The 19,818-nt window shown below is 32.6% G+C and overlaps 2 protein-coding genes across 2 annotated transcripts in view; both read right to left on the bottom strand.

Annotated features, from left to right (window-relative positions):
* Positions 1-400: 400 nt before the first annotated feature.
* LOC124356534 lies at positions 401-6,179 on the bottom strand. The gene is made up of 2 exons (XM_046807590.1): positions 5,125-6,179; positions 401-764 (listed from the first exon to the last, which is right to left on the bottom strand). The coding sequence occupies exons 1-2, from the start codon at positions 5,198-5,200 to the stop codon at positions 487-489; spliced, it is 354 nt and encodes a 117-aa protein (XP_046663546.1). The 5' UTR covers positions 5,201-6,179; the 3' UTR covers positions 401-486.
* Positions 6,180-6,328: 149 nt separating this feature from the next.
* The window catches only part of LOC124356533 (tubulin-specific chaperone C), a 30,164-nt gene continuing 16,674 nt past the window's right edge, over positions 6,329-19,818 (bottom strand). Inside the window, exons 3-4 of the mRNA XM_046807589.1 lie at positions 11,365-11,565; positions 6,329-7,651 (exon numbers count right to left, since the gene is read on the bottom strand). Of these exons, the coding sequence (XP_046663545.1) occupies positions 6,485-7,483 (999 nt within the window). The 5' untranslated portion in view covers positions 7,484-7,651; positions 11,365-11,565 and the 3' untranslated portion in view covers positions 6,329-6,484. The remainder of the gene's footprint in view (positions 7,652-11,364; positions 11,566-19,818) is intronic.

Raw genomic sequence — 19,818 nt, 5'->3', positions numbered from 1 at the left:
TAAGTTGCAAACCTGAACTTGAATTTATTAAGTAATTGTTATCATAAAGTAAAATTTATTTTTGAGGAAATATTGATGAATAACTGAGTGCAGGAGATTAAACATTTCAAATTATATAAAAACAAAGTGGACAAAAAACCCAAAAGATATCAATGTCACATAAAAATATATAAGAGGAGATAAGACAAGCTTTAAAGCTGCTTATCATAATATTAGTAGATTCAGGAAATAGCGACAAACAACCTCTTGCATGCAAATTGTAACTGAAGTTGATTTATCTGATTGTTCACCCAATTTTCATCTTAGTTTCTACAGCCAAGAAGTATTGATTCATGATGGTGTTAAGTAAGTAAAATATACTATTAGTGAGATAAACAGGATGAAGATAGACACAAATATATATGATAAAACAATTGTGTTAAATAGAGACTTTAAACTGGTTCTTTTTAATTACAATCATCATCATCATAATCATTACTATCACCTTCACACCAGCCGTGGCTTGTTGCCATAATCATTAGTTTTACAATATTCATCAAAATCATAAATTTCTCCACTTTCATTGGAACTATCACATGAGCTTTCAGAGCTGGAACTACTGTCAGAGCAGTTACTGGATCCGGAACTGTTACTTTCAATGATCTCAGAACTGCTCTCTTCTTCAGCTTCGTCTTCATCGGAGCAGATCTCTTTGGATAGCCCTAATGTTGTTGTTGATGGCCTTGGTTCTACCACGAGAATGTGGATAAGTATGAGAATGAATACTGAAAATAAAAAATGTCTTATGATATATGAGTAGTTAAATTATAAAGCCATTCAGAGTTCAAGGCTTTTGGTCACAAACAAAATGGCTGACTGACTACAGTCAATGTGAAGTGGGTTCCAGTTTAAGTGTTCTAAAGTGTGTATTTTTACAACAGACATTTACTCACTCATGCAGAAACTAACCTAGAGTTATTGTAAATCCATTCAATAAAAAAAAAAAAAAATACAAGAATATTTATTTCTGGAAGTCAGGACTAAATATATACAGTACAGTAGATTTTTGACCTACTTAAGATAGGAATCCAGGACAATATATTTTATTGAATTTAGTCTTAGTAAGCACAAAACTTAGATGTCTCATGGTAGATAGACTAAAGTGAATATATTTTTCTACAACATGAACAAATTAAGTCATATTATTTTAAGCACTAATTACTGAAAATCACTAAATATGGTGTGATGTCATAGCCAACCCACTCAGATTTTATTCCAAGTCTACAGAGGATATATTTCTCAGGATATCTTGCCACATGATATATTGACACCTTTGTTCGTTAAGAAAGGTTTCACAGCAGTGTTCAAATAATAAAAGTTTCGGTGAGCTATGATTGTCTTGTTACTGACTTTCCGCTCTATTATTTTTCTTTTTACTCTATGAATAAAAAATGTCACGTATTATAATCTACAGACAAATGTATTTATTCTGCTATTTTCTCGCCGCTATCATGGTTATCCTTAAAACAAATGTAAAAATAATTGCAAACGCTCAGCTAAATGCCATGGAGTGACATGCAACATACAAATTAAGTGCATAAAGTCAGCTTGTTTTTAACATCTAGTGGACAGACGGATAGAACTTAAGTGATAGACTATCTAATTTTGTTAACTCACTGCTCATAAAAATGCTATATAAACGGTGTACAGCATGATTGAAGTGATCTAAGATTGTAAGGTGAGAGTTTTGACACTGCCAAAAACATATCATCAAGAGCAATCCCTATACCTCTGTCCATCAGTGCATGAACCAGATTGTGTGAAGGATAGTTCACTTACCTACATTTTCCCTTTATTGTCGGTAAGCATGAAATGCAATAGACAGTATTGTAACTAATACATAAATTATAAGTTTGTTCAGTCTACAGACTGTGCTAGGATCTGGCAGCACTTAACACATGTAGTGAAGTGAGAAGTGTACAGATCGAACGGTAGAAGACCAAGACAACTTCCCTGAGGTACTTAGGGAGGCAGATGTCTCACTCTCAACCTTGTAACCTGTAGTAAGTATTGTACTCGTAGAATCACAATTTTTACCCCAATTTAAATATAAGGAGGAAAGTTTTGTTTAAATTCTAAATTTGGGTAAAAATATTTGTATTATATGAAATAACCATATTCTTATTATGTTTATTTGATAGACTGTATCAACAACTTTTTAATAATTCTACAGGAAATTTTTATTTTATTTTAGCAAAAATATTAAACCTACATCATAAACACATTTGTATAGTTATCTCACAGACATATGGACAGTATAAAGCCGTTGTTATTAATAGAATAATTGTCTATCCAGAATAAATACATACAAAACAGTTTAGAAAAATAAAACTTTAATTAGTTATTATTTTGTTTATGAACCTGAAAATCTAATATTGTTGATACTCGTGTAAGAAACAATATGATTCATTTTAGTATATATTTGAATACCTATGTCAAAAATTTTATCGTTGAGTGTTAGCAAAGCCTATAACGCAGGGGACAGGAAACATTTTTTGTCTTGAGTACTAATTGAAGTTATATTTGAAATATACGATTCTTTACAAACAAGTAAATAAAGAGATTTGTCTATTGTCCTCTTCAGTCTCTCTGTCTTCCAATGGATATTTCAAGAATGAAGTATATACTCGAAATTTCGAATGAGACTTTAGAAACACATGGTCTGGTGTGCTCCTATTTTTTACACCTTAAAATGTATGTTTTCTAATAATGTCATGAGACAAAAGAGACTGACTACAGCTACTTGTCTTATTATACAGGGTGTACATAAAGTCCTGCACAGGTATAATATTTTCTGGACGATAACAGATAAATCAACAAGATTTGGTACATCAACACTACACCTAAAAATCTACTTTTTGAAGGAACTATCAGTTTTCTGTATCATCATGGGGACGTCCCGCAAGGAGTCAGAAGGAAATCTTAAATAGGAGCATAGGTCAATATGCACATCATTTTAAAGGGCTTATCTAGCAGAGTTTAATGCCGCAAACCGCACTCAAAAAGATTGATTCAGTACAAAATGGCGGCTGTTCAAAAGTTTTACTTGGTTACATTTTATTAGTAGCCATAACCCCAGTAAAGTAAAACTGCAACCAAACGAATACTGCACCTAAATACTACATTATGCTTGTCAGTTGTACAGAAGTGAATTATGATGTTAGTTATCCTCAAGGGTTACAAATTTGGTCCTAATATATTGATAACGGGGAAAACCTGATAACAGTAACAATTAGAAAGCTCTTATCTTTGGGTCCCAGTTTGGACTTTCCTATTAGCCAGTCTATTCATAGAAGCTATTCTAGTTTTCTTGTTTTAGTAGTGCTGTCCAACCTTTCTATCAGTGCGCTTTAGTACAAAAGAGTTTATCGTATTGCTTGTAGTTCTTCAACTACACTATATCGCTTGACGAACGTGAACATATAACACTTCTTATTATGGTTGGTTGGGGAAACAACAGACGATCACACGAGGAATCGCGGTTAGAGGCGAGGTTTAGTTATCTGTCGGTTGTTTTAGTCAATATATATCTGTTTGACCATTCAAAGTTCTCTGCTTGCTATCCTCTGTATCTATATTGTAATTAGACTGACTACAGCTACTTGTCTTATTATATATACAGATGAGATCTGTAAGGGTTAGAGGCGAGGTTTAGTTATCTGTCGGTTGTTTTAGTCAATATATATCTGTTTGACCATTCAAAGTTCTCTGCTTGCTATCCTCTGTACCTATATTGTAATTAGACTGATTCCAGGCATTATAATTTGTCATATTTAGACACATAAAATTAATATTGTGCAATATTAAGTATTTTGTTAGAAACCACGTTTAGTATAGAACTAAGAAAGCATGTTGTTCATACAATACACATTATTGTACATGTCACTGACATTTATTGCATGTTTGCAATAATTAATGACAATAAAGAATCTTATCTTAAAACCCCCATAAAATACACCTACACAGGGTTATGGTAAATAAGTACGCATTAAAAAAAAAATTTAATTCAGCTTCTACCAAATTATTCAGTAATTACACCAAACAATTTCAAATTTTAAAACTGGTTAATAATTTTTATATATATATATATATTTTTTTAATGGCTGAAATTAAAACTTGTATGATTACATATCTACTATCATCAATACTTATTTGTTCATTAGAAACTTAATGGCACAATCTCAATCTGTTAACATTTTTTAAGATATAAATTTGAATTAAATCCTTTCAGATTAAACGGATAGTGTATTTCTCATGAGACACTGCATGTGGGTGTAATTTAATAATAATTCCAGAGGAATGTTCCTTTTGACATTGTCAAAGGTTTCAGATTTTTAGATGTAGAAAATTATTATAAAAGCTTAAATACTACAGAATAGAGACTGTAAGCTTATATGTTTCAGAGATTTAGTAAGATTCATGGTGGCAATGGTAGTTTAGTATTAAGAAAATTCCAAGTGTAAATTGTTTAGTAAAAAGTTTTAAAATTCAAAGTATCTTTAAAACATTTCTAATATACTGTCAGTTGGTGAAAATAAATGTGATTTTATGAAAGAATAAAAATAAAAAAGTAGTATGATTTTTACTGTGAACATCAACATTGACTAAGGAATAAACATCATGGAACTCTGGAATTCTAAATGGGCCGACAGTCTGGGACAGTACAACTTCAGAGTATTTTAATAGAATATTTAGAATCAAAAGGCCATCAGAATTATTAGTAAAACATGTAATTGAAAATTGCAAACCTTCTTTAAAACCTTACAAAAGCATGACTTTACCAAGCACATATATTTTTGGGATCTGTAGGGTTTATTTAAAAAATAAACATACATTCCTTTTTTGGTTAGAAAATGATTTTGTTTATATTGTTAAGTCCACATTGTTTAATTTTAATATATTACTATATGCATGTTTCATTGTGTATGTTAATTTAAATTATGTATTATGCTATATTATGTATGTTGGTTTTTTTACATAATTTATTATTTGTATGACAATTCAGGATATGTTTTAGCCAAATAGGAAATACTAAATAGTTTAAAGTTCTAATTCTGTAATATAAAACATGATGTATCTACTTACACTTCATGACCATAACTGCATTACAATTGCTCGTAGGATTGAAGGAACACACAAGAAATTGATAACAGACTATCATGATAATTTTTCCAGAATAAATCAATATTTGTGAAATGTTATTAAAGTAGTCTTTCTCATATGCACGTTGGATATCTCACTAACCTAGTGAGCATGGTTCTATGGCCGTACAAAATGTATTGTACAAGTCTTTACTAAATCAACAGAAAGAACAGTTGTTGTGAATTCAGTTGATTATTTCACTAAGTAACTTTTTCTTCATATTTTAAATAATATATTATAGTAATGATCAGACACATTAAAAAAAATTAAGTACAGTGTGTTGGGAGTTTACTAGCATAATATTTTTTCTTTGTATTAAATTCAATAAATATTTATTTGATTAAGATATTCACTAAACCATACTTTCCAGTATTATTTAATATTAATTCATCTGGAAAATAAGAACATTTATAATTTAGTAGTTACATGTGTCTTAAGACTATTTAAATTAACATACATCTAGATTCTAATGGCATTACTAATACTTTGTCCACAGTTTTACATTAGCTTATATCCAATTTCTTAAATGGGAGTACTGCATTATGCCTATGCCGTGCTTATTAAGATAACATTTGATAACAAATGTAAGAAGACATCTATTACTTACGCCTTGTTGGTCCTATTTCTCTTAATACCGTCCATTATTTTATACAGGGGTACCAGATCACATAACAAGTGAAGATGGAAAATTCGATGAAATTATTTTGAAAACCAAAAACTAAAAGGCATTATTGAAAGATTTTTAAATGTTAAAAAATGAAAAGTAACAAATATTATAGTTAAAATGTTTGTTTAATTGTTCAAGCATATTTTTATACCATGATTATCTTTACATTCCTCTAAAACAATAATGTATTACACATGTAGGCTTAAAATATAAATTTATTTTCACAACATTTTTAAATATGGGTGCAAAAAATTAAAAAAATAACCTGCCAACTGGGCAAAAAATGACTACCAGTTCCATGATTGTCATATTTTGATTCAATCTTCTATAATAATTATGTAAAAAATACATTCTGTTCCCTTTTATTTATTTAAAACTAACAAATAATTTGTATTTGCAAAATAATAGGCTATTTATATTACATTGACAGTTTTGGATGTTTACACAATCTTACAAGGGGCAAGAAAATAAAAATAGCAGTTAAACAGTTAATAATAATTTTAATTAAAAAGAAAAGTTAAAGAATTTGAAAAAATAAATTAAGTGAACATATTAAACATCAGTGTTTAAATTGAGTTAACTACAAGATCAGTTAGCTAGCAAAAGTTATGAGAGTATTTAATGCATTACAAACTACTAAAGCCACTTCTGAATTCGACTTTCTTCAGGGATCTCTTTCCAGTTGGGAGACGGCACATTGAAAGTTAACCAATTAAAGTCATCGATCTCACACCATTTGTTCACTCTCCAGTCCAGCCCAGAGATACTAAAATGCTCTTTTATTCCAATATAATCCAGGTTGTACGGGGCAAACTGCACCCCTGAGGAGTCCTCGATAATGGCCTTGCTGGTGACGTGGATGTAGAAGTTGGAGTCTAGCGTAGAATGGATCCTCAGCTGTTGACAGGCCACTACGAGATCACTATCTTTACAATTCTCTACGAACACAGATGTTGACACAGGCCCACAGAGTATCTTACACCTCGATACATTACTGATGTGAACGGTAATTGGATTGCCAAACAGAAGGACAGTGCAGTTTTCTAAACCGGTCAATTCTATATCCTTCTTGGTGATTTCTTCACTATCTAACTTTAAAGTCTTATCTATTTCATTGGAGAATCCACATGAAACTGTTGAAAATGAAATCACTTTTTTTACCACTGCATCCACCACATCTATTGACTCTTTAACTTTGTCTTTATTACTTGTATTAACAGTTTTTGCCTTTTGTGCTTTGAATCCAAATTTTTTCCTCGGAAATAACTCGGCTTCCAGATTTTTAATTTTGTTCTCAACCTCTTCTACAGTTTTTAGTCCCCTCCTGACACTAAAGTTATTTAGAAATTTTGTTGAGGTTGACAAATGCCTGTTCAGAGCCTGAATATCTTTGTTGATATCATTAAAATAGTTTAATAAACATTCTTGCTTAATTTTTCCTTCTTCTACTAGTTTAATTTTTTCTAAGATATTCTGGTGCTGATTTTCAAACGAGTCATTAAAAATCTGTGTTTGGTTTGGCTCTGACAACTGTTTTTCTTCCTTCAGATTTTTAATCTTTTCTTTCCTATCTTGGTCTCTTTGAATGAGGATATCTCTCAAATTATCTCTACTATCTTGTACTACTTTGTCCATAATTTCTTGTCTCTCCACTAGAATTAAGTAATAGAATATAACATTAAGTAGTGAAACCTATCAAAAGACTACCTATACACGGTTTTAATCTTTCTTTGGAGCTTCTCCACGTAGAACTCTGTACAACTCTTCTGTTTTTTTCTGTGATTCTTGATATTGTGCCTTGGTCTGAAAAATTAGAGAATTATTTGTTAACTTGATTTAGTAAACTTTTATCACAATAGAACAACACAATACATTTGTATAATTTATTTTTATATCTATGAAAATATTTGGTAAATAAAGATTTATTTGTATATTTGATTCCACGTTATATATTAAATTAAATAACTATAAGGAAGGTACTAAAACTGGCTACAGTAAAATAAAAAAAAATTGCTGTAATGTATTCTTTTTCTTGTTTAAAAACATTTTTATTGGTTGTTTTGGAAACAAATCAAAAATATGTTTGTACGTCATCGTTGGAATATTCTAAAAACCTACACTTAAAAAAATAACTGTGTTAACATTGGCGATTCCACTTTTGTGTTCAATTGTCATACTTGTGTTAACATGTTCAAATAAAATAAATTACAGTGTTGTTTTTCAAAATAACTAAGTCAAACATTTAAAACTCACACAAACATCAGCACATACATATACATTCACAGAGTAGTACAAATAAAATAGCTAATACATTTAAAGAAAACATTTATTTAGGAGTAAAAAACACTCTTCCTCCAAAGTAAGTCTATAGGTCAACCACTATTAAAGAAACCTGCAAATTTCTGAGCAGTACCGCGCAGGAGGGGCCCTCCCTCCCGGAGTTGGGATGGGGAGTGGGACCAGCACCTTCTTGTATCTGTTTATCAGCTGTGTGGATCGTGTCTCGCTCTCACAGTCTTGTTTACACTGCAGCTACTTTACCTGTTCTATAACTATATATTTTTTTGTGTATGCATATGTGTCGCAGTCTAAGCGTAAATTATTAATTGAACAGATTAATGTAGCTATAGATGTATCCATGAAGCTTGCACTTTGTTTTGAGGTTAGCTGTGCAGTGGCAGTGGCCATTAGAGATTTGTCGTTCAATTTGAACAGGTCAGTCAAGTGAACAAATAATCCATATCAGTGTTTCAAAAGACCCGTTCACCTAGAACGATTTCTTTTCGACTTTTTCCTGCCAACTGAATAAGTTTGATACTTTTTTCAAACCAAATATGTTACTTTTAATGATCGTTAAAACTTATAATATTATTATTAAGTTCATTTAAAAACTCTTATCCATGAAAAATAGCCTAACATTATATGGAACTAACTAAAACTATAGAGTTTATGCATTAGGTTACACTAGGTCCTCAAAATTTTTTAGTCGTTACTTTCGTTCACTGCTAACCGATTAAGAATAAAACCGTAATCGTATAACTCAACAGGGGGACTAGGGAGTCTCCCCATTTGTTGGGAATAACCTTACTTATGATAAATCAAAGGCATATCAATTAACCGAGTCCAGTGATTATAAGTATTAAACATTTAAAATATTTAGCAATGTAACTTACAATTACATTTTTAAATATGTTTTAATAGATATATTTGCATTTACTAGATTCCTGAAATAATACATTTATTGTTATATATCTATCCATTCACTGAACGATATGCTGTTTCTTCCTCTATTCGAATACTATTTTATAGCATATTCTTTCGTTCACTCGGTCATTACATCCAGTCGTTCATTTTGTTCAGTCAAACACGATGACCGGTAAAACACGCTCTAGCGGGAAGGCTTGTAACTCTGTACTGACCGATTTAACTGAACAGGTCGCAGCAGTGAACGATACCGACTGAGCCAGATTAGTCAGCTGATGAAATAGAGTGAGCGCCGAGCACTGGTGGGGATGCTTGGAGGGGTGGCAAAGGGGTATTTACCCCACCTTGCGTGAACTCAAATCAACCCAGGTCTTTTTATAAGCGGTTTACCTATAAGATTGTATTTGTACAAGGCGTATCCATACGCGACTATGAGGGACTTTGTTGTATATCTGGGGGCCAAAGTATCCAAATCCATTCCTCCCCATCTCTAGCCTGTCCTGAGCACCTCATGACATCCTGCTGAGTGCGACAGTCCCTAATCTCAGTACAGGTCTGTAGCATCTCCCTGAGATAAGGTTTTCATGTCAGCGACACCTTGTGAACAAAGCAAGCTACCTGAAGCCTGAAAATATACTTCACCGGAAGGTTCCTAACTGCACTGCAATACTGGGCGACATGATCAAATTTTCTCAGATTGTTCACAAAACCATATCGTGACTCTGTATTGGTTTATTACAAATATCTAATTTGTTTGATACTTTTGATTTTCTTTTTAGTTTATTTTTCAGAATTTGCAACCAAAGCGGCCTAATCTCGACTGATTGGTTGGTCTGCCAATTTAATGTATGTATCCTCGATTAATTTCCTTTTAAAGAAATGAGGTTCCCGATGTATTATGTTATCCCAATTCATATGATGGTCTTCGGACCAACGATGGTATGCAATTTTTTACTTTTCTGTTAGACCCTTTCTTGTGTTTTCTTTATGTTTTTTTATCCTTTAGTTTAATGGTCTTTTTGTTTTGCCTATGTATTTCCTATTGCAACTACATTTTATATTGTTAACACAGTTTTTGGAATCCTGTGGGCCCTTTTTTGTGGTTTTGCTTTTATAAGACTTTTTATAAGAGATTTGTGTGGTTTAAACGTGGTTCTAATGTTGTACTTTCTACCTACTCTTCTAATTTTCTCTGATAATCCCGGCACATAAGGAATTGATATAAACACAAATTTATCATGTTCTGTTTTTCTGACTCAGGAATCATTCTTCTGGTTGCACTTATTTATTACTAATTGAGAGTACCCATTGCATCTAAGATCCGATTCAACTTTCTTAAATTCCTCTTTTAATCCATCTTTATCTGAGTATAAGCATTTGCTCTCCAAAAACAACGAGTAGGCCACTCCTTCTTTGACAGATTTTTGATGATTTGACTGATAATTTAAATATTTTCCTGTGTACGTTTTCTTTCAAAAAACTGAAGTCTTAAAGACATCCTTATCTCTTAATACACACACATCCAAAAAAGGAAGCTTGTTTTCAACTTCCACTTCCATTGTGAGGCGGATAGAAGGAGAAATACTATTAATGTGATTTAAAAATTCATTCAACTCAGTGTCTTCATGAGGAAATAGAATAAAGGTATCATCCACATACCTCCACCAAATCTTCAGTTGGAACTGAGCTGAAGCCAAGGGTTTTTGCTCAAATTCCTCCATAAAGATATAGGTGAAAATAGGAGACAGTGGAGAACCCATTGCCATCCCCTCATCTTGATGGTAAATTTGACCCTCTAACTCAAAATAATTGCATTGAGTCCATAGTTCTAACAGTTCCATAATTACTGGCATGGGAAGTTTAGTTCTTTCCTCTATAATGTTCGGTCTTATTTGAGATGTGATTCAATGATTTCGCGAGTTTCTGAAACTGGTACATTTGTGAATAGACTTTCAATGTCAATACTTACTAGTTTGTCAGTTTCAGTCAACTTCAGGGATTTTGACTTCTCTGCAAAATCCCTGGAATTTTTGATAAAATTAGTTATGATATTTTTGATGTTAGTTAAGTGTTAAAATGTCCAAAAGGACTTTAGACAATTCCCTGCAAGGTTGTCAAATTGGGCTTTGTGGGAGGAATTTTCCCGAGCAAAATGAAAGAACTAAACTTCCCGTGCCAGTAATTATGGAACTATTACAACTATGCACTCAATGCAATTATTTTAAGTTAGAGGATCAAATTTACCGCCAAGATGAGGTATATACATGCTGTTTCATCCAGTTGACATTTTCCAACACAAGGCCCTAACTTACCTTGACCGGTTCCACGCCTCTGGCTTCTGGGGTGATAGTGTACAGCAGAACAACTCCAAGGCTTACGACTAAAATACTTTGGACTACTGTCTTTCCCCAAGTATATACCATATTAAATATCTCCCTTCTCTTTCCAAACTGACTGGTCGAAGTCTCTTATGAAAGTGTCACCAGATATCGCTTCACCTGATTTATAATAACCTGCAACACCAAAATGTATGGATTAATTTCATAGACAATAAAGTCCCATTAATCCAATGAAATTGGCACCAAGCGTAATTGGATTTAAGTTCTGTGGAAAAATGTAAACTGACAGAGTAATTAGAATTGTTATAATTATACCATCGTGGTTACAACTATACCACAGAAAAAGTTTGGTTTTTATATCTACTATAATATGACACAAAGTTCTTTTAACACCAGTACAAGGCCAATTTTAAACAATAAAATTGCAATTCTTATGTTTCCAGAATGATCTAGGCTATTTATTCTCAGTAATCAGAACAAAGAGAATCAGAGGGCTAGAGTTAGAGAATATACTGTTTATGGTCCTGTTGATATAGCTGTCTAATCACCTCTCAAATCCATACTATTATCAGTTCAATCATATAAAATAGTTTAGTTCTTGCTTTCAAATGCTACTACAGGAATATGGACTTTAAACTCACCTGAACCTCAGAGTCAGAATCAGAATCATTTTTATTGTCATTTATCTTTACAGATTGGACAAAGTCAGTATATATAGACATAAATACAGTTCTCAGCAAATATCACTTTACAAATTAATTAAGTTAAAACAAACAGTAAAACTTAGCCCAACTGACAAATAAATATATAAATATATCCTATTTAAATAAAATTTCTATGAGTTTAAGAATTCTTCTACTGAATAAAAAGCTTGGCTTATCATCCATTTAGCCACTTTTGTTTTAAACTCTTTAATGTTTAACAGTCTCCATGCTTCTGGTAACTTATTAAAAAATTTTATCTGTAGATATTTATGGCTCTTAGCATATTTCTCCAACCTTACAACAGGTAAAACTAAATCTTTGGCATGTCTAGTGTGATAATTATGTACATCTGTAAATTTAATAAAGTTTGTAACATTTTCTCTGACATAAATTAAATTCTGAAATATAAAAATGCAAGGAACAGTCATTATATTGTAGCTGGTAAAGTAATTTCTGCAACTTTCCCTGTAGCCTAATCCAAACATGATTCTTAAAGCTCTTTTCTGCCATATAAAAATTCTGTCAGCACCCACACTATTTCCCCATAACATATTGGCATACAATAAATGTGAGTGAAAAAAACTAAAATATGCAGTCTTCATTAACTCTTTACTAACACAGGACTTTAATTTTTTTAGTAAGAAACACATTCTTGACAGTTTTGATATTAAATTATTAGTATGTTCATCCCAAACAAGTTTGTGATCTAACGAGACACCAAGAAGCTTTACTGGTTTGGAAATGTCATCCTCTATTTCAAAATTTCTCAATGAAAATAGTATGAGTTCAGTCTGACTTTCATTAATTCTTAAACCTAAGGAAGGCAATGAACATAATTCCAAGAATAACATGTTTAATTTATAATTTTTTGTATTATTAGACAATTGAGAAGTATTTAGTTAATATGTGTCAAATAGTTTGTCATACTAATTAAAACAAATGTTTTAAATGAAAGAACTTTTGTTGTCCTTGGGCCATCATTATTTTACACTGAGCTTTACCACGATTTTGGAGTTCAGATTATTGAGACTCAAATATATAAATAGTTCACACTAGAAAACAAATGTAACATAGTGGTAGTAACATTTATTATGTTGTCATACAAACTATTGTCTATTGTCTGTTGTCAAATATTGATGTTAATAAATTGTAAAATGAGAGGATTATAATTTTTTTTACACAAATGTTTTTAAAAAGTGACAATTTTTTTCTGTATAAAGATGAAAGGAGAATATTATCTAACACATGTGTAAGGTTTTGTAGTTTGGTTTAGTTTAAGATTAAGGTTGTGACATATTATGAGCAAGGGTTGCTGTGAGAGGATTTAATAATAGGTTAGATTAGCAGTACAATACCCTCAAATGAACCAAAACATATTTTATTTTGTGACAACATCTCATTAAATTGATTAAAAATTTTAATTAACAATTGATTGGGTCAACCGATATATTAAGTACAAATTTTAATACCTTAATACTTTGAAGACATATTTAATATTAAATTACTCATTACAATTTATTTTAAATTTAATTCATTATAACATTTATTAGTAATTTTGTAGTGTTGCAATAATTATGAGTTCATGGACTAACGTGAGAAACTTTCTTTTAAATAGCTAAACATTTACATGAATTTACATTTTCGAAACTGTGAACATTTAAATAGATATGGAATTGAAAATGATTAATGAACCCTAAAATATACTAAGTTCTTAAAATTACTTACATTTTATTCCACTTCACACCTATTACGCCTAGAGATATTTTTCCGCACACGAACACCAACACTAGCACTCCCGAACCTCGCTTTTCGACTTCCCGTCTTCGACCTCCTTGTTCTTCAGTTTTGATGTTGTTCTCCCGCCAGCTCATTGACCACGCCTCTGCCAAATCTCTCCATCATAATTGGTGAGTACCAATTTTTCATATCAGCATGACTGCCCCTTACATCGTCGCACGGTTTTTTTTTATATATAAGCATTTCCGCTGCTTAAGCAAGCATTTCCTGTTTGTTCACCATCGGCGTCTAGGCGGATGTGCGTATCCACTTACATCCGGAGGATGTTTGTCTCGAATTGTAATACAAGACTTCCTTTCCAGCAACTATCTGTACATCGATTCTATGAATTTTATTTTACTAATAATTACATATGTCTTACATTCCCCTGGCTTAATGACGATTCTACCTACGAATCGTACTTATTGTCTAATTTAATAATAGGTTAGATTAGCAGTACAATACCCTCAAATGAACCAAAACATATTTTATTTTGTGACAACATCTCATTAAATTGATTAAAAATTTTAATTAACAATTGATTGGGTCAACCGATATATTAAGTACAAATTTTAATACCTTAATACTTTGAAGACATATTTAATATTAAATTACTCATTACAATTTATTTTAAATTTAATTCATTATAACATTTATTAGTAATTTTGTAGTGTTGCAATAATTATGAGTTCATGGACTAACGTGAGAAACTTTCTTTTAAATAGCTAAACATTTACATGAATTTACATTTTCGAAATTGTGAACATTTAAATAGATATGGAATTGAAAATGATTAATGAACCCTAAAATATACTAAGTTCTTAAAATTACTTACATTTTATTCCACTTCACACCTATTACGCCTAGAGATATTTTTCCGCACACGAACACCAACACTAGCACTCCCGAACCTCGCTTTTCGACTTCCCGTCTTCGACCTCCTTGTTCTTCAGTTTTGATGTTGTTCTCCCGCCAGCTCATTGACCACGCCTCTGCCAAATCTCTCCATCATAATTGGTGAGTACCAATTTTTCATATCAGCATGACTGCCCCTTACATCGTCGCACGGTTTTTTTTATATATAAGCATTTCCGCTGCTTAAGCAAGCATTTCCTGTTTGTTCACCATCGGCGTCTAGGCGGATGTGCGTATCCACTTACATCCGGAGGATGTTTGTCTCGAATTGTAATACAAGACTTCCTTTCCAGCAACTATCTGTACATCGATTCTATGAATTTTATTTTACTAATAATTACATATGTCTTACATTCCCCTGGCTTAATGACGATTCTACCTACGAATCGTACTTATTGTCTAATTTAATAATAGGTTAGATTAGCAGTACAATACCCTCAAATGAACCAAAACATATTTTATTTTGTGACAACATCTCATTAAATTGATTAAAAATTTTAATTAACAATTGATTGGGTCAACCGATATATTAAGTACAAATTTTAATACCTTAATACTTTGAAGACATATTTAATATTAAATTACTCATTACAATTTATTTTAAATTTAATTCATTATAACATTTATTAGTAATTTTGTAGTGTTGCAATAATTATGAGTTCATGGACTAACGTGAGAAACTTTCTTTTAAATAGCTAAACATTTACATGAATTTACATTTTCGAAATTGTGAACATTTAAATAGATATGGAATTGAAAATGATTAATGAACCCTAAAATATACTAAGTTCTTAAAATTACTTACATTTTATTCCACTTCACACCTATTACGCCTAGAGATATTTTTCCGCACACGAACACCAACACTAGCACTCCCGAACCTCGCTTTTCGACTTCCCGTCTTCGACCTCCTTGTTCTTCAGTTTTGATGTTGTTCTCCCGCCAGCTCATTGACCACGCCTCTGCCAAATCTCTCCATCATAATTGGTGAGTACCAATTTTTCATATCAGCATGACTGCCCCTTACATCGTCGCACGGTTTTTTTTATATATAAGCATTTCCGCTGCTTAAGCAAGCATTTCCTGTTTGTTCACCATCGGCGTCTAGGCGGATGTGCGTATCCACTTACATCCGGAGGATGTTTGTCTCGAATTGTAATACAAGACTTCCTTTCCAGCAACTATCTGTACATCGATTCTATGAATTTTATTTTACTAATAATTACATATGTCTTACATTCCCCTGGCTTAATGACGATTCTACCTACGAATCGTACTTATTGTCTAATTAAGGTTATCCATTGGATAGTCACGTTCATGTACTGTAGGCTTCAGGAATTTTATTTTGATGTTGTTAATGTGGATGAAGTAGAGGTCTATAAAAAGAAGTTGTGTTAATATAGAAGTCCAGGCTAATAAAATGTACAAAATGAGTTCCGTGTTGTTTACTATGTTTTTGTCGTCGTGATTTAGCTGGATGTGGTGTTGTTCTTGTAGATTGTGAACGTAGTAGGTGAATGCTCAGATAGCTCGGAGAGTAGGTAGTGTTGTTTTGTTGAGAATGCTGTGTAGACATCTTCCTCGTTGTCTGCCAAGTCATGTATTTGGTGTTCTGTCGCAATGTCACAACACCGTTCGAAGAAATCTCCGTCGAACGTGAGCGATCTTCTGTTTCTATCTGGTTGTTGTCTTTGGATGAATAATGGGAGGTGTTCTGCTACCATTTGTTGATGTATGAGGGTTTGTAATGTGGAAAGGTTGTTCTGTATCTTGCAATAGGTTTGTGAGTTGTTGAGGTTTTTAGGGCAGAAATTTAAAGAGGGTTCGTTTTTAGGTAAATTTTGCTGTGTGTTGAAAGGAATTTTGTATATTATAGGTATGGAACTGATATAAGGTAGTGTCTGAGGCATTGGAGTAAAGTACGCTCCTGTGAAGATTTGTACTAGAGGCTTATTGGGTTCTTCTGTGTTGTGGGTTGATGTGCTGGCAAAGGTGGTCAAAAGAGGCATGGCATGGGATCGGTTAGAGTGCTGTAGACTGGTGTCTTGTAGATTGGTGTCTTGTAGACTGGTGTCTCAGGTTGTAGTTGGTTTTTCTGGTGTCATAATTCTAAAACTTAATATCTACAGGTTACATATACATTTTAGGTTAATATTTTATAATTAATACATATTTATGCCTAAAGTTTTTATTTACAGAAATCTTTTATTCGCCTCTCGATGTTGTGTCGTATTTCCTAAGCTCTATGTACGAGTAATAATTTTTACTAAGCATCTTAATCTCTAGTGTTCTTAAATAAGGTTCGAAATTATGTTAACTTGTTATATTACAAAACGATACTACGCACCTTTGTTTCTGAGGAATATGTAATATCCCTTCTTTGTGCTTATTGTCCATAGTCATTATTATGATCATAATATATGTTGCCAAATCAAGGCTGTATAGTTTGTTAATGAGCAATATTGCCGTGCTAATACATGATATGTTAGATGTACAAGTATGTTACTTTCCTTCAATGTTATATTAGCTATGTAATATTTAAACATGTCCTATAAGTTATTTACATAGTATTATGTTTACCCATGAAAGATATTATTTCTTTAGAGATCAACCTATTTTTAAAAAAGTAACTGCACACGTTTTTTATACAAAGCTGTGTAACATAAGTTTTGGGTAAAAGTTAGGATAACTATATATTTTTGGAATCAGCACAAAGTTTAGAATAAGATATACATAAGGCGATAAATTTGGGGAGAAGTCTTCACCTAGGCAAACTGAACTGTCCTATCAACATTCAATAAACTATACTGATGCTTATGACAAATAGTTTGTATAGTAAAACTGTTTCCAATCTCTAAAGCAGAAACTAGTGATTTCACAGCATCAACAAATGTTGACAAAATTTGTCAGTTTAATACTCAAAACTGTTCTATGTCAAAATTGTTTTGTTTCTTTAATACTCAGCTATTCATTTCTACAGTAATGGCTGACAATATCTCAATTAACTGAAACATAAAACTGACCATGCATGTGTAAGACATACGTAATTATTAGTAAAATAAAATTCATAGAATCGATGTACAGATAGTTGCTGGAAAGGAAGTCTTGTATTACAATTCGAGACAAACATCCTCCGGATGTAAGTGGATACGCACATCCGCCTAGACGCCGATGGTGAACAAACAGGAAATGCTTGCTTAAGCAGCGGAAATGCTTATATATAAAAAAAAAACCGTGCGACGATGTAAGGGGCAGCCATGCTCATATGAAAAATTGGTACTCACCAATTATGATGAAGAGATTTGGAAGAGGCGTGGTCAATGAGCTGGCGAGAGAACAACATCAAAACTGAAGAACAAGGAGGTCGAAGACGGGAAGTCGAAAAGCGAGTGCTAGTGTTGGTGTTTGGGAATGGTTTTGTCTTCTCCTATCACTGAAGGTAACGTGTTTAATCATAGGTGGCCTTTGGGTTTGTTTGGGGTAGTTTGGGCTTTCCATATGTCTATTCTGGTGAGGACTAGGTGTTCTATCATATCTTGGCTTATATTTTGAGTTTTCATACGGGGATGGAGACCTTTCGTACCTGTGGTTATGATTTGAAATTTGGTTTGTAGTTAGGGTAGCTACTAAATTGGTTAGGGTGTTAACTTCTGTTTGTAGTTTATGGATGATGTTTTGTTCATATAAGGGTGTACTATAGGGTTTGTTTGCTGCAACCCTATTGTACCTTTCTTTGTTTTTCATTTGTGTTAGAACTAGCTGTTCTGTAATTTTTAAATTATTCTCTAGATCACTTAAGGTGTCGTTTTTCAGGCCTATAACTCGTTCACAGATTTCTGGTTTTAGTCCCTGTATGATAAAATGTATAATTTGCTTGTCCTGTATTGTAGGGTCATATCTTCGGCATGTTGTTAATATATCTAAAAAATAGGTTAGTGTTGGCTCGTTCTCTCCCTGTATTTTGTGTTCTAAAATCATTTGTAGACTCTGGGTTTGTGCTAATGGAGTGAAGGCCTCTATGAAACTTTTAGCAAGTTGATCCCATTGTATGGCTTCCCCTCGTTGTTTTTGCTTGTAGTATTTGAACCAAGTTAGTGCTGTGCCTGATAAATGCGCTGGGAATAAATTAACTTTAGTGTTATCTGTTCATCTGTTTGAAGTTGCTGCCACTAGGAATTTGTCTAAAAAATCTTGTGGATTTTCGCTCTGGAGACCTGTGTAAGTCCCAGCTGATATTAGCGGTATGTTTTCCCCCATGGTTGCTGTGTTAGTTCTGTCAGGTAGTGTGAGTGGCTCGTAATGTTGTGCTAAGGTTGAGGGTGCTTGTGTCTTGATGTCCGCCTCAGGGTTATGTACTGTGTCATATAAATTAGTTCTCTGCGCTAGAAAATCCTCGATTGTAGCTAGATCCTTATAGTTTTCCCTGTCCTCTTCACTAAGGTGAGTCTTTCGTGTAGTTAAATTATTAAAGATGGTTTTAATATTAGGGTGACTTGCGCTTATACGTGTTAAGTTCTTAAGTGCCGCTAGGATAGGTCTGAGGTCAGCTACAGTGTCTGTGTCTCTAGATTGTATTCCATTTTTATTTAATATCTTTACTATGTCACTTTTGGAAGTCCTGTATGTGTCTAATGGTATTAAATCTTCATGAAGTATGGTTTCCATTTAATTATACATGTCCATTGACGTACCTAGTTAGTTTACTTGGCGTTACTCTAAATACGGGTTTGAAAATATTTTTGAGTTATTGGAAATTTAATTTATCTTTTAGGTAAAAGAAACTAAATACAAAAAAGTGTAAATTTCTCTACAAAAGTGTAAACATTTTAGGACACGAGGTATCAGGGGAAGGCATTTTATCCCAAAAACAGTCAGTAGAAGCTATCACCGAATTTAAGAGACCAACTTGTGTAAGGCAAGTGAGACAATTTTTAGGATGCTCAGGATTCTTCCGCAGATTCATCCAAAATTATGCCAAAATAGCACAACCCCTTACTGAGATAATAAAAGATTCAAATAAAAACATGGCATT

This window comes from Homalodisca vitripennis, chromosome 3 (genome assembly GCF_021130785.1).
Source record: "Homalodisca vitripennis isolate AUS2020 chromosome 3, UT_GWSS_2.1, whole genome shotgun sequence".
NCBI lineage: Eukaryota > Metazoa > Arthropoda > Insecta > Hemiptera > Cicadellidae > Homalodisca > Homalodisca vitripennis.
This window is presented reverse-complemented; position numbering and strand designations above follow the sequence as displayed.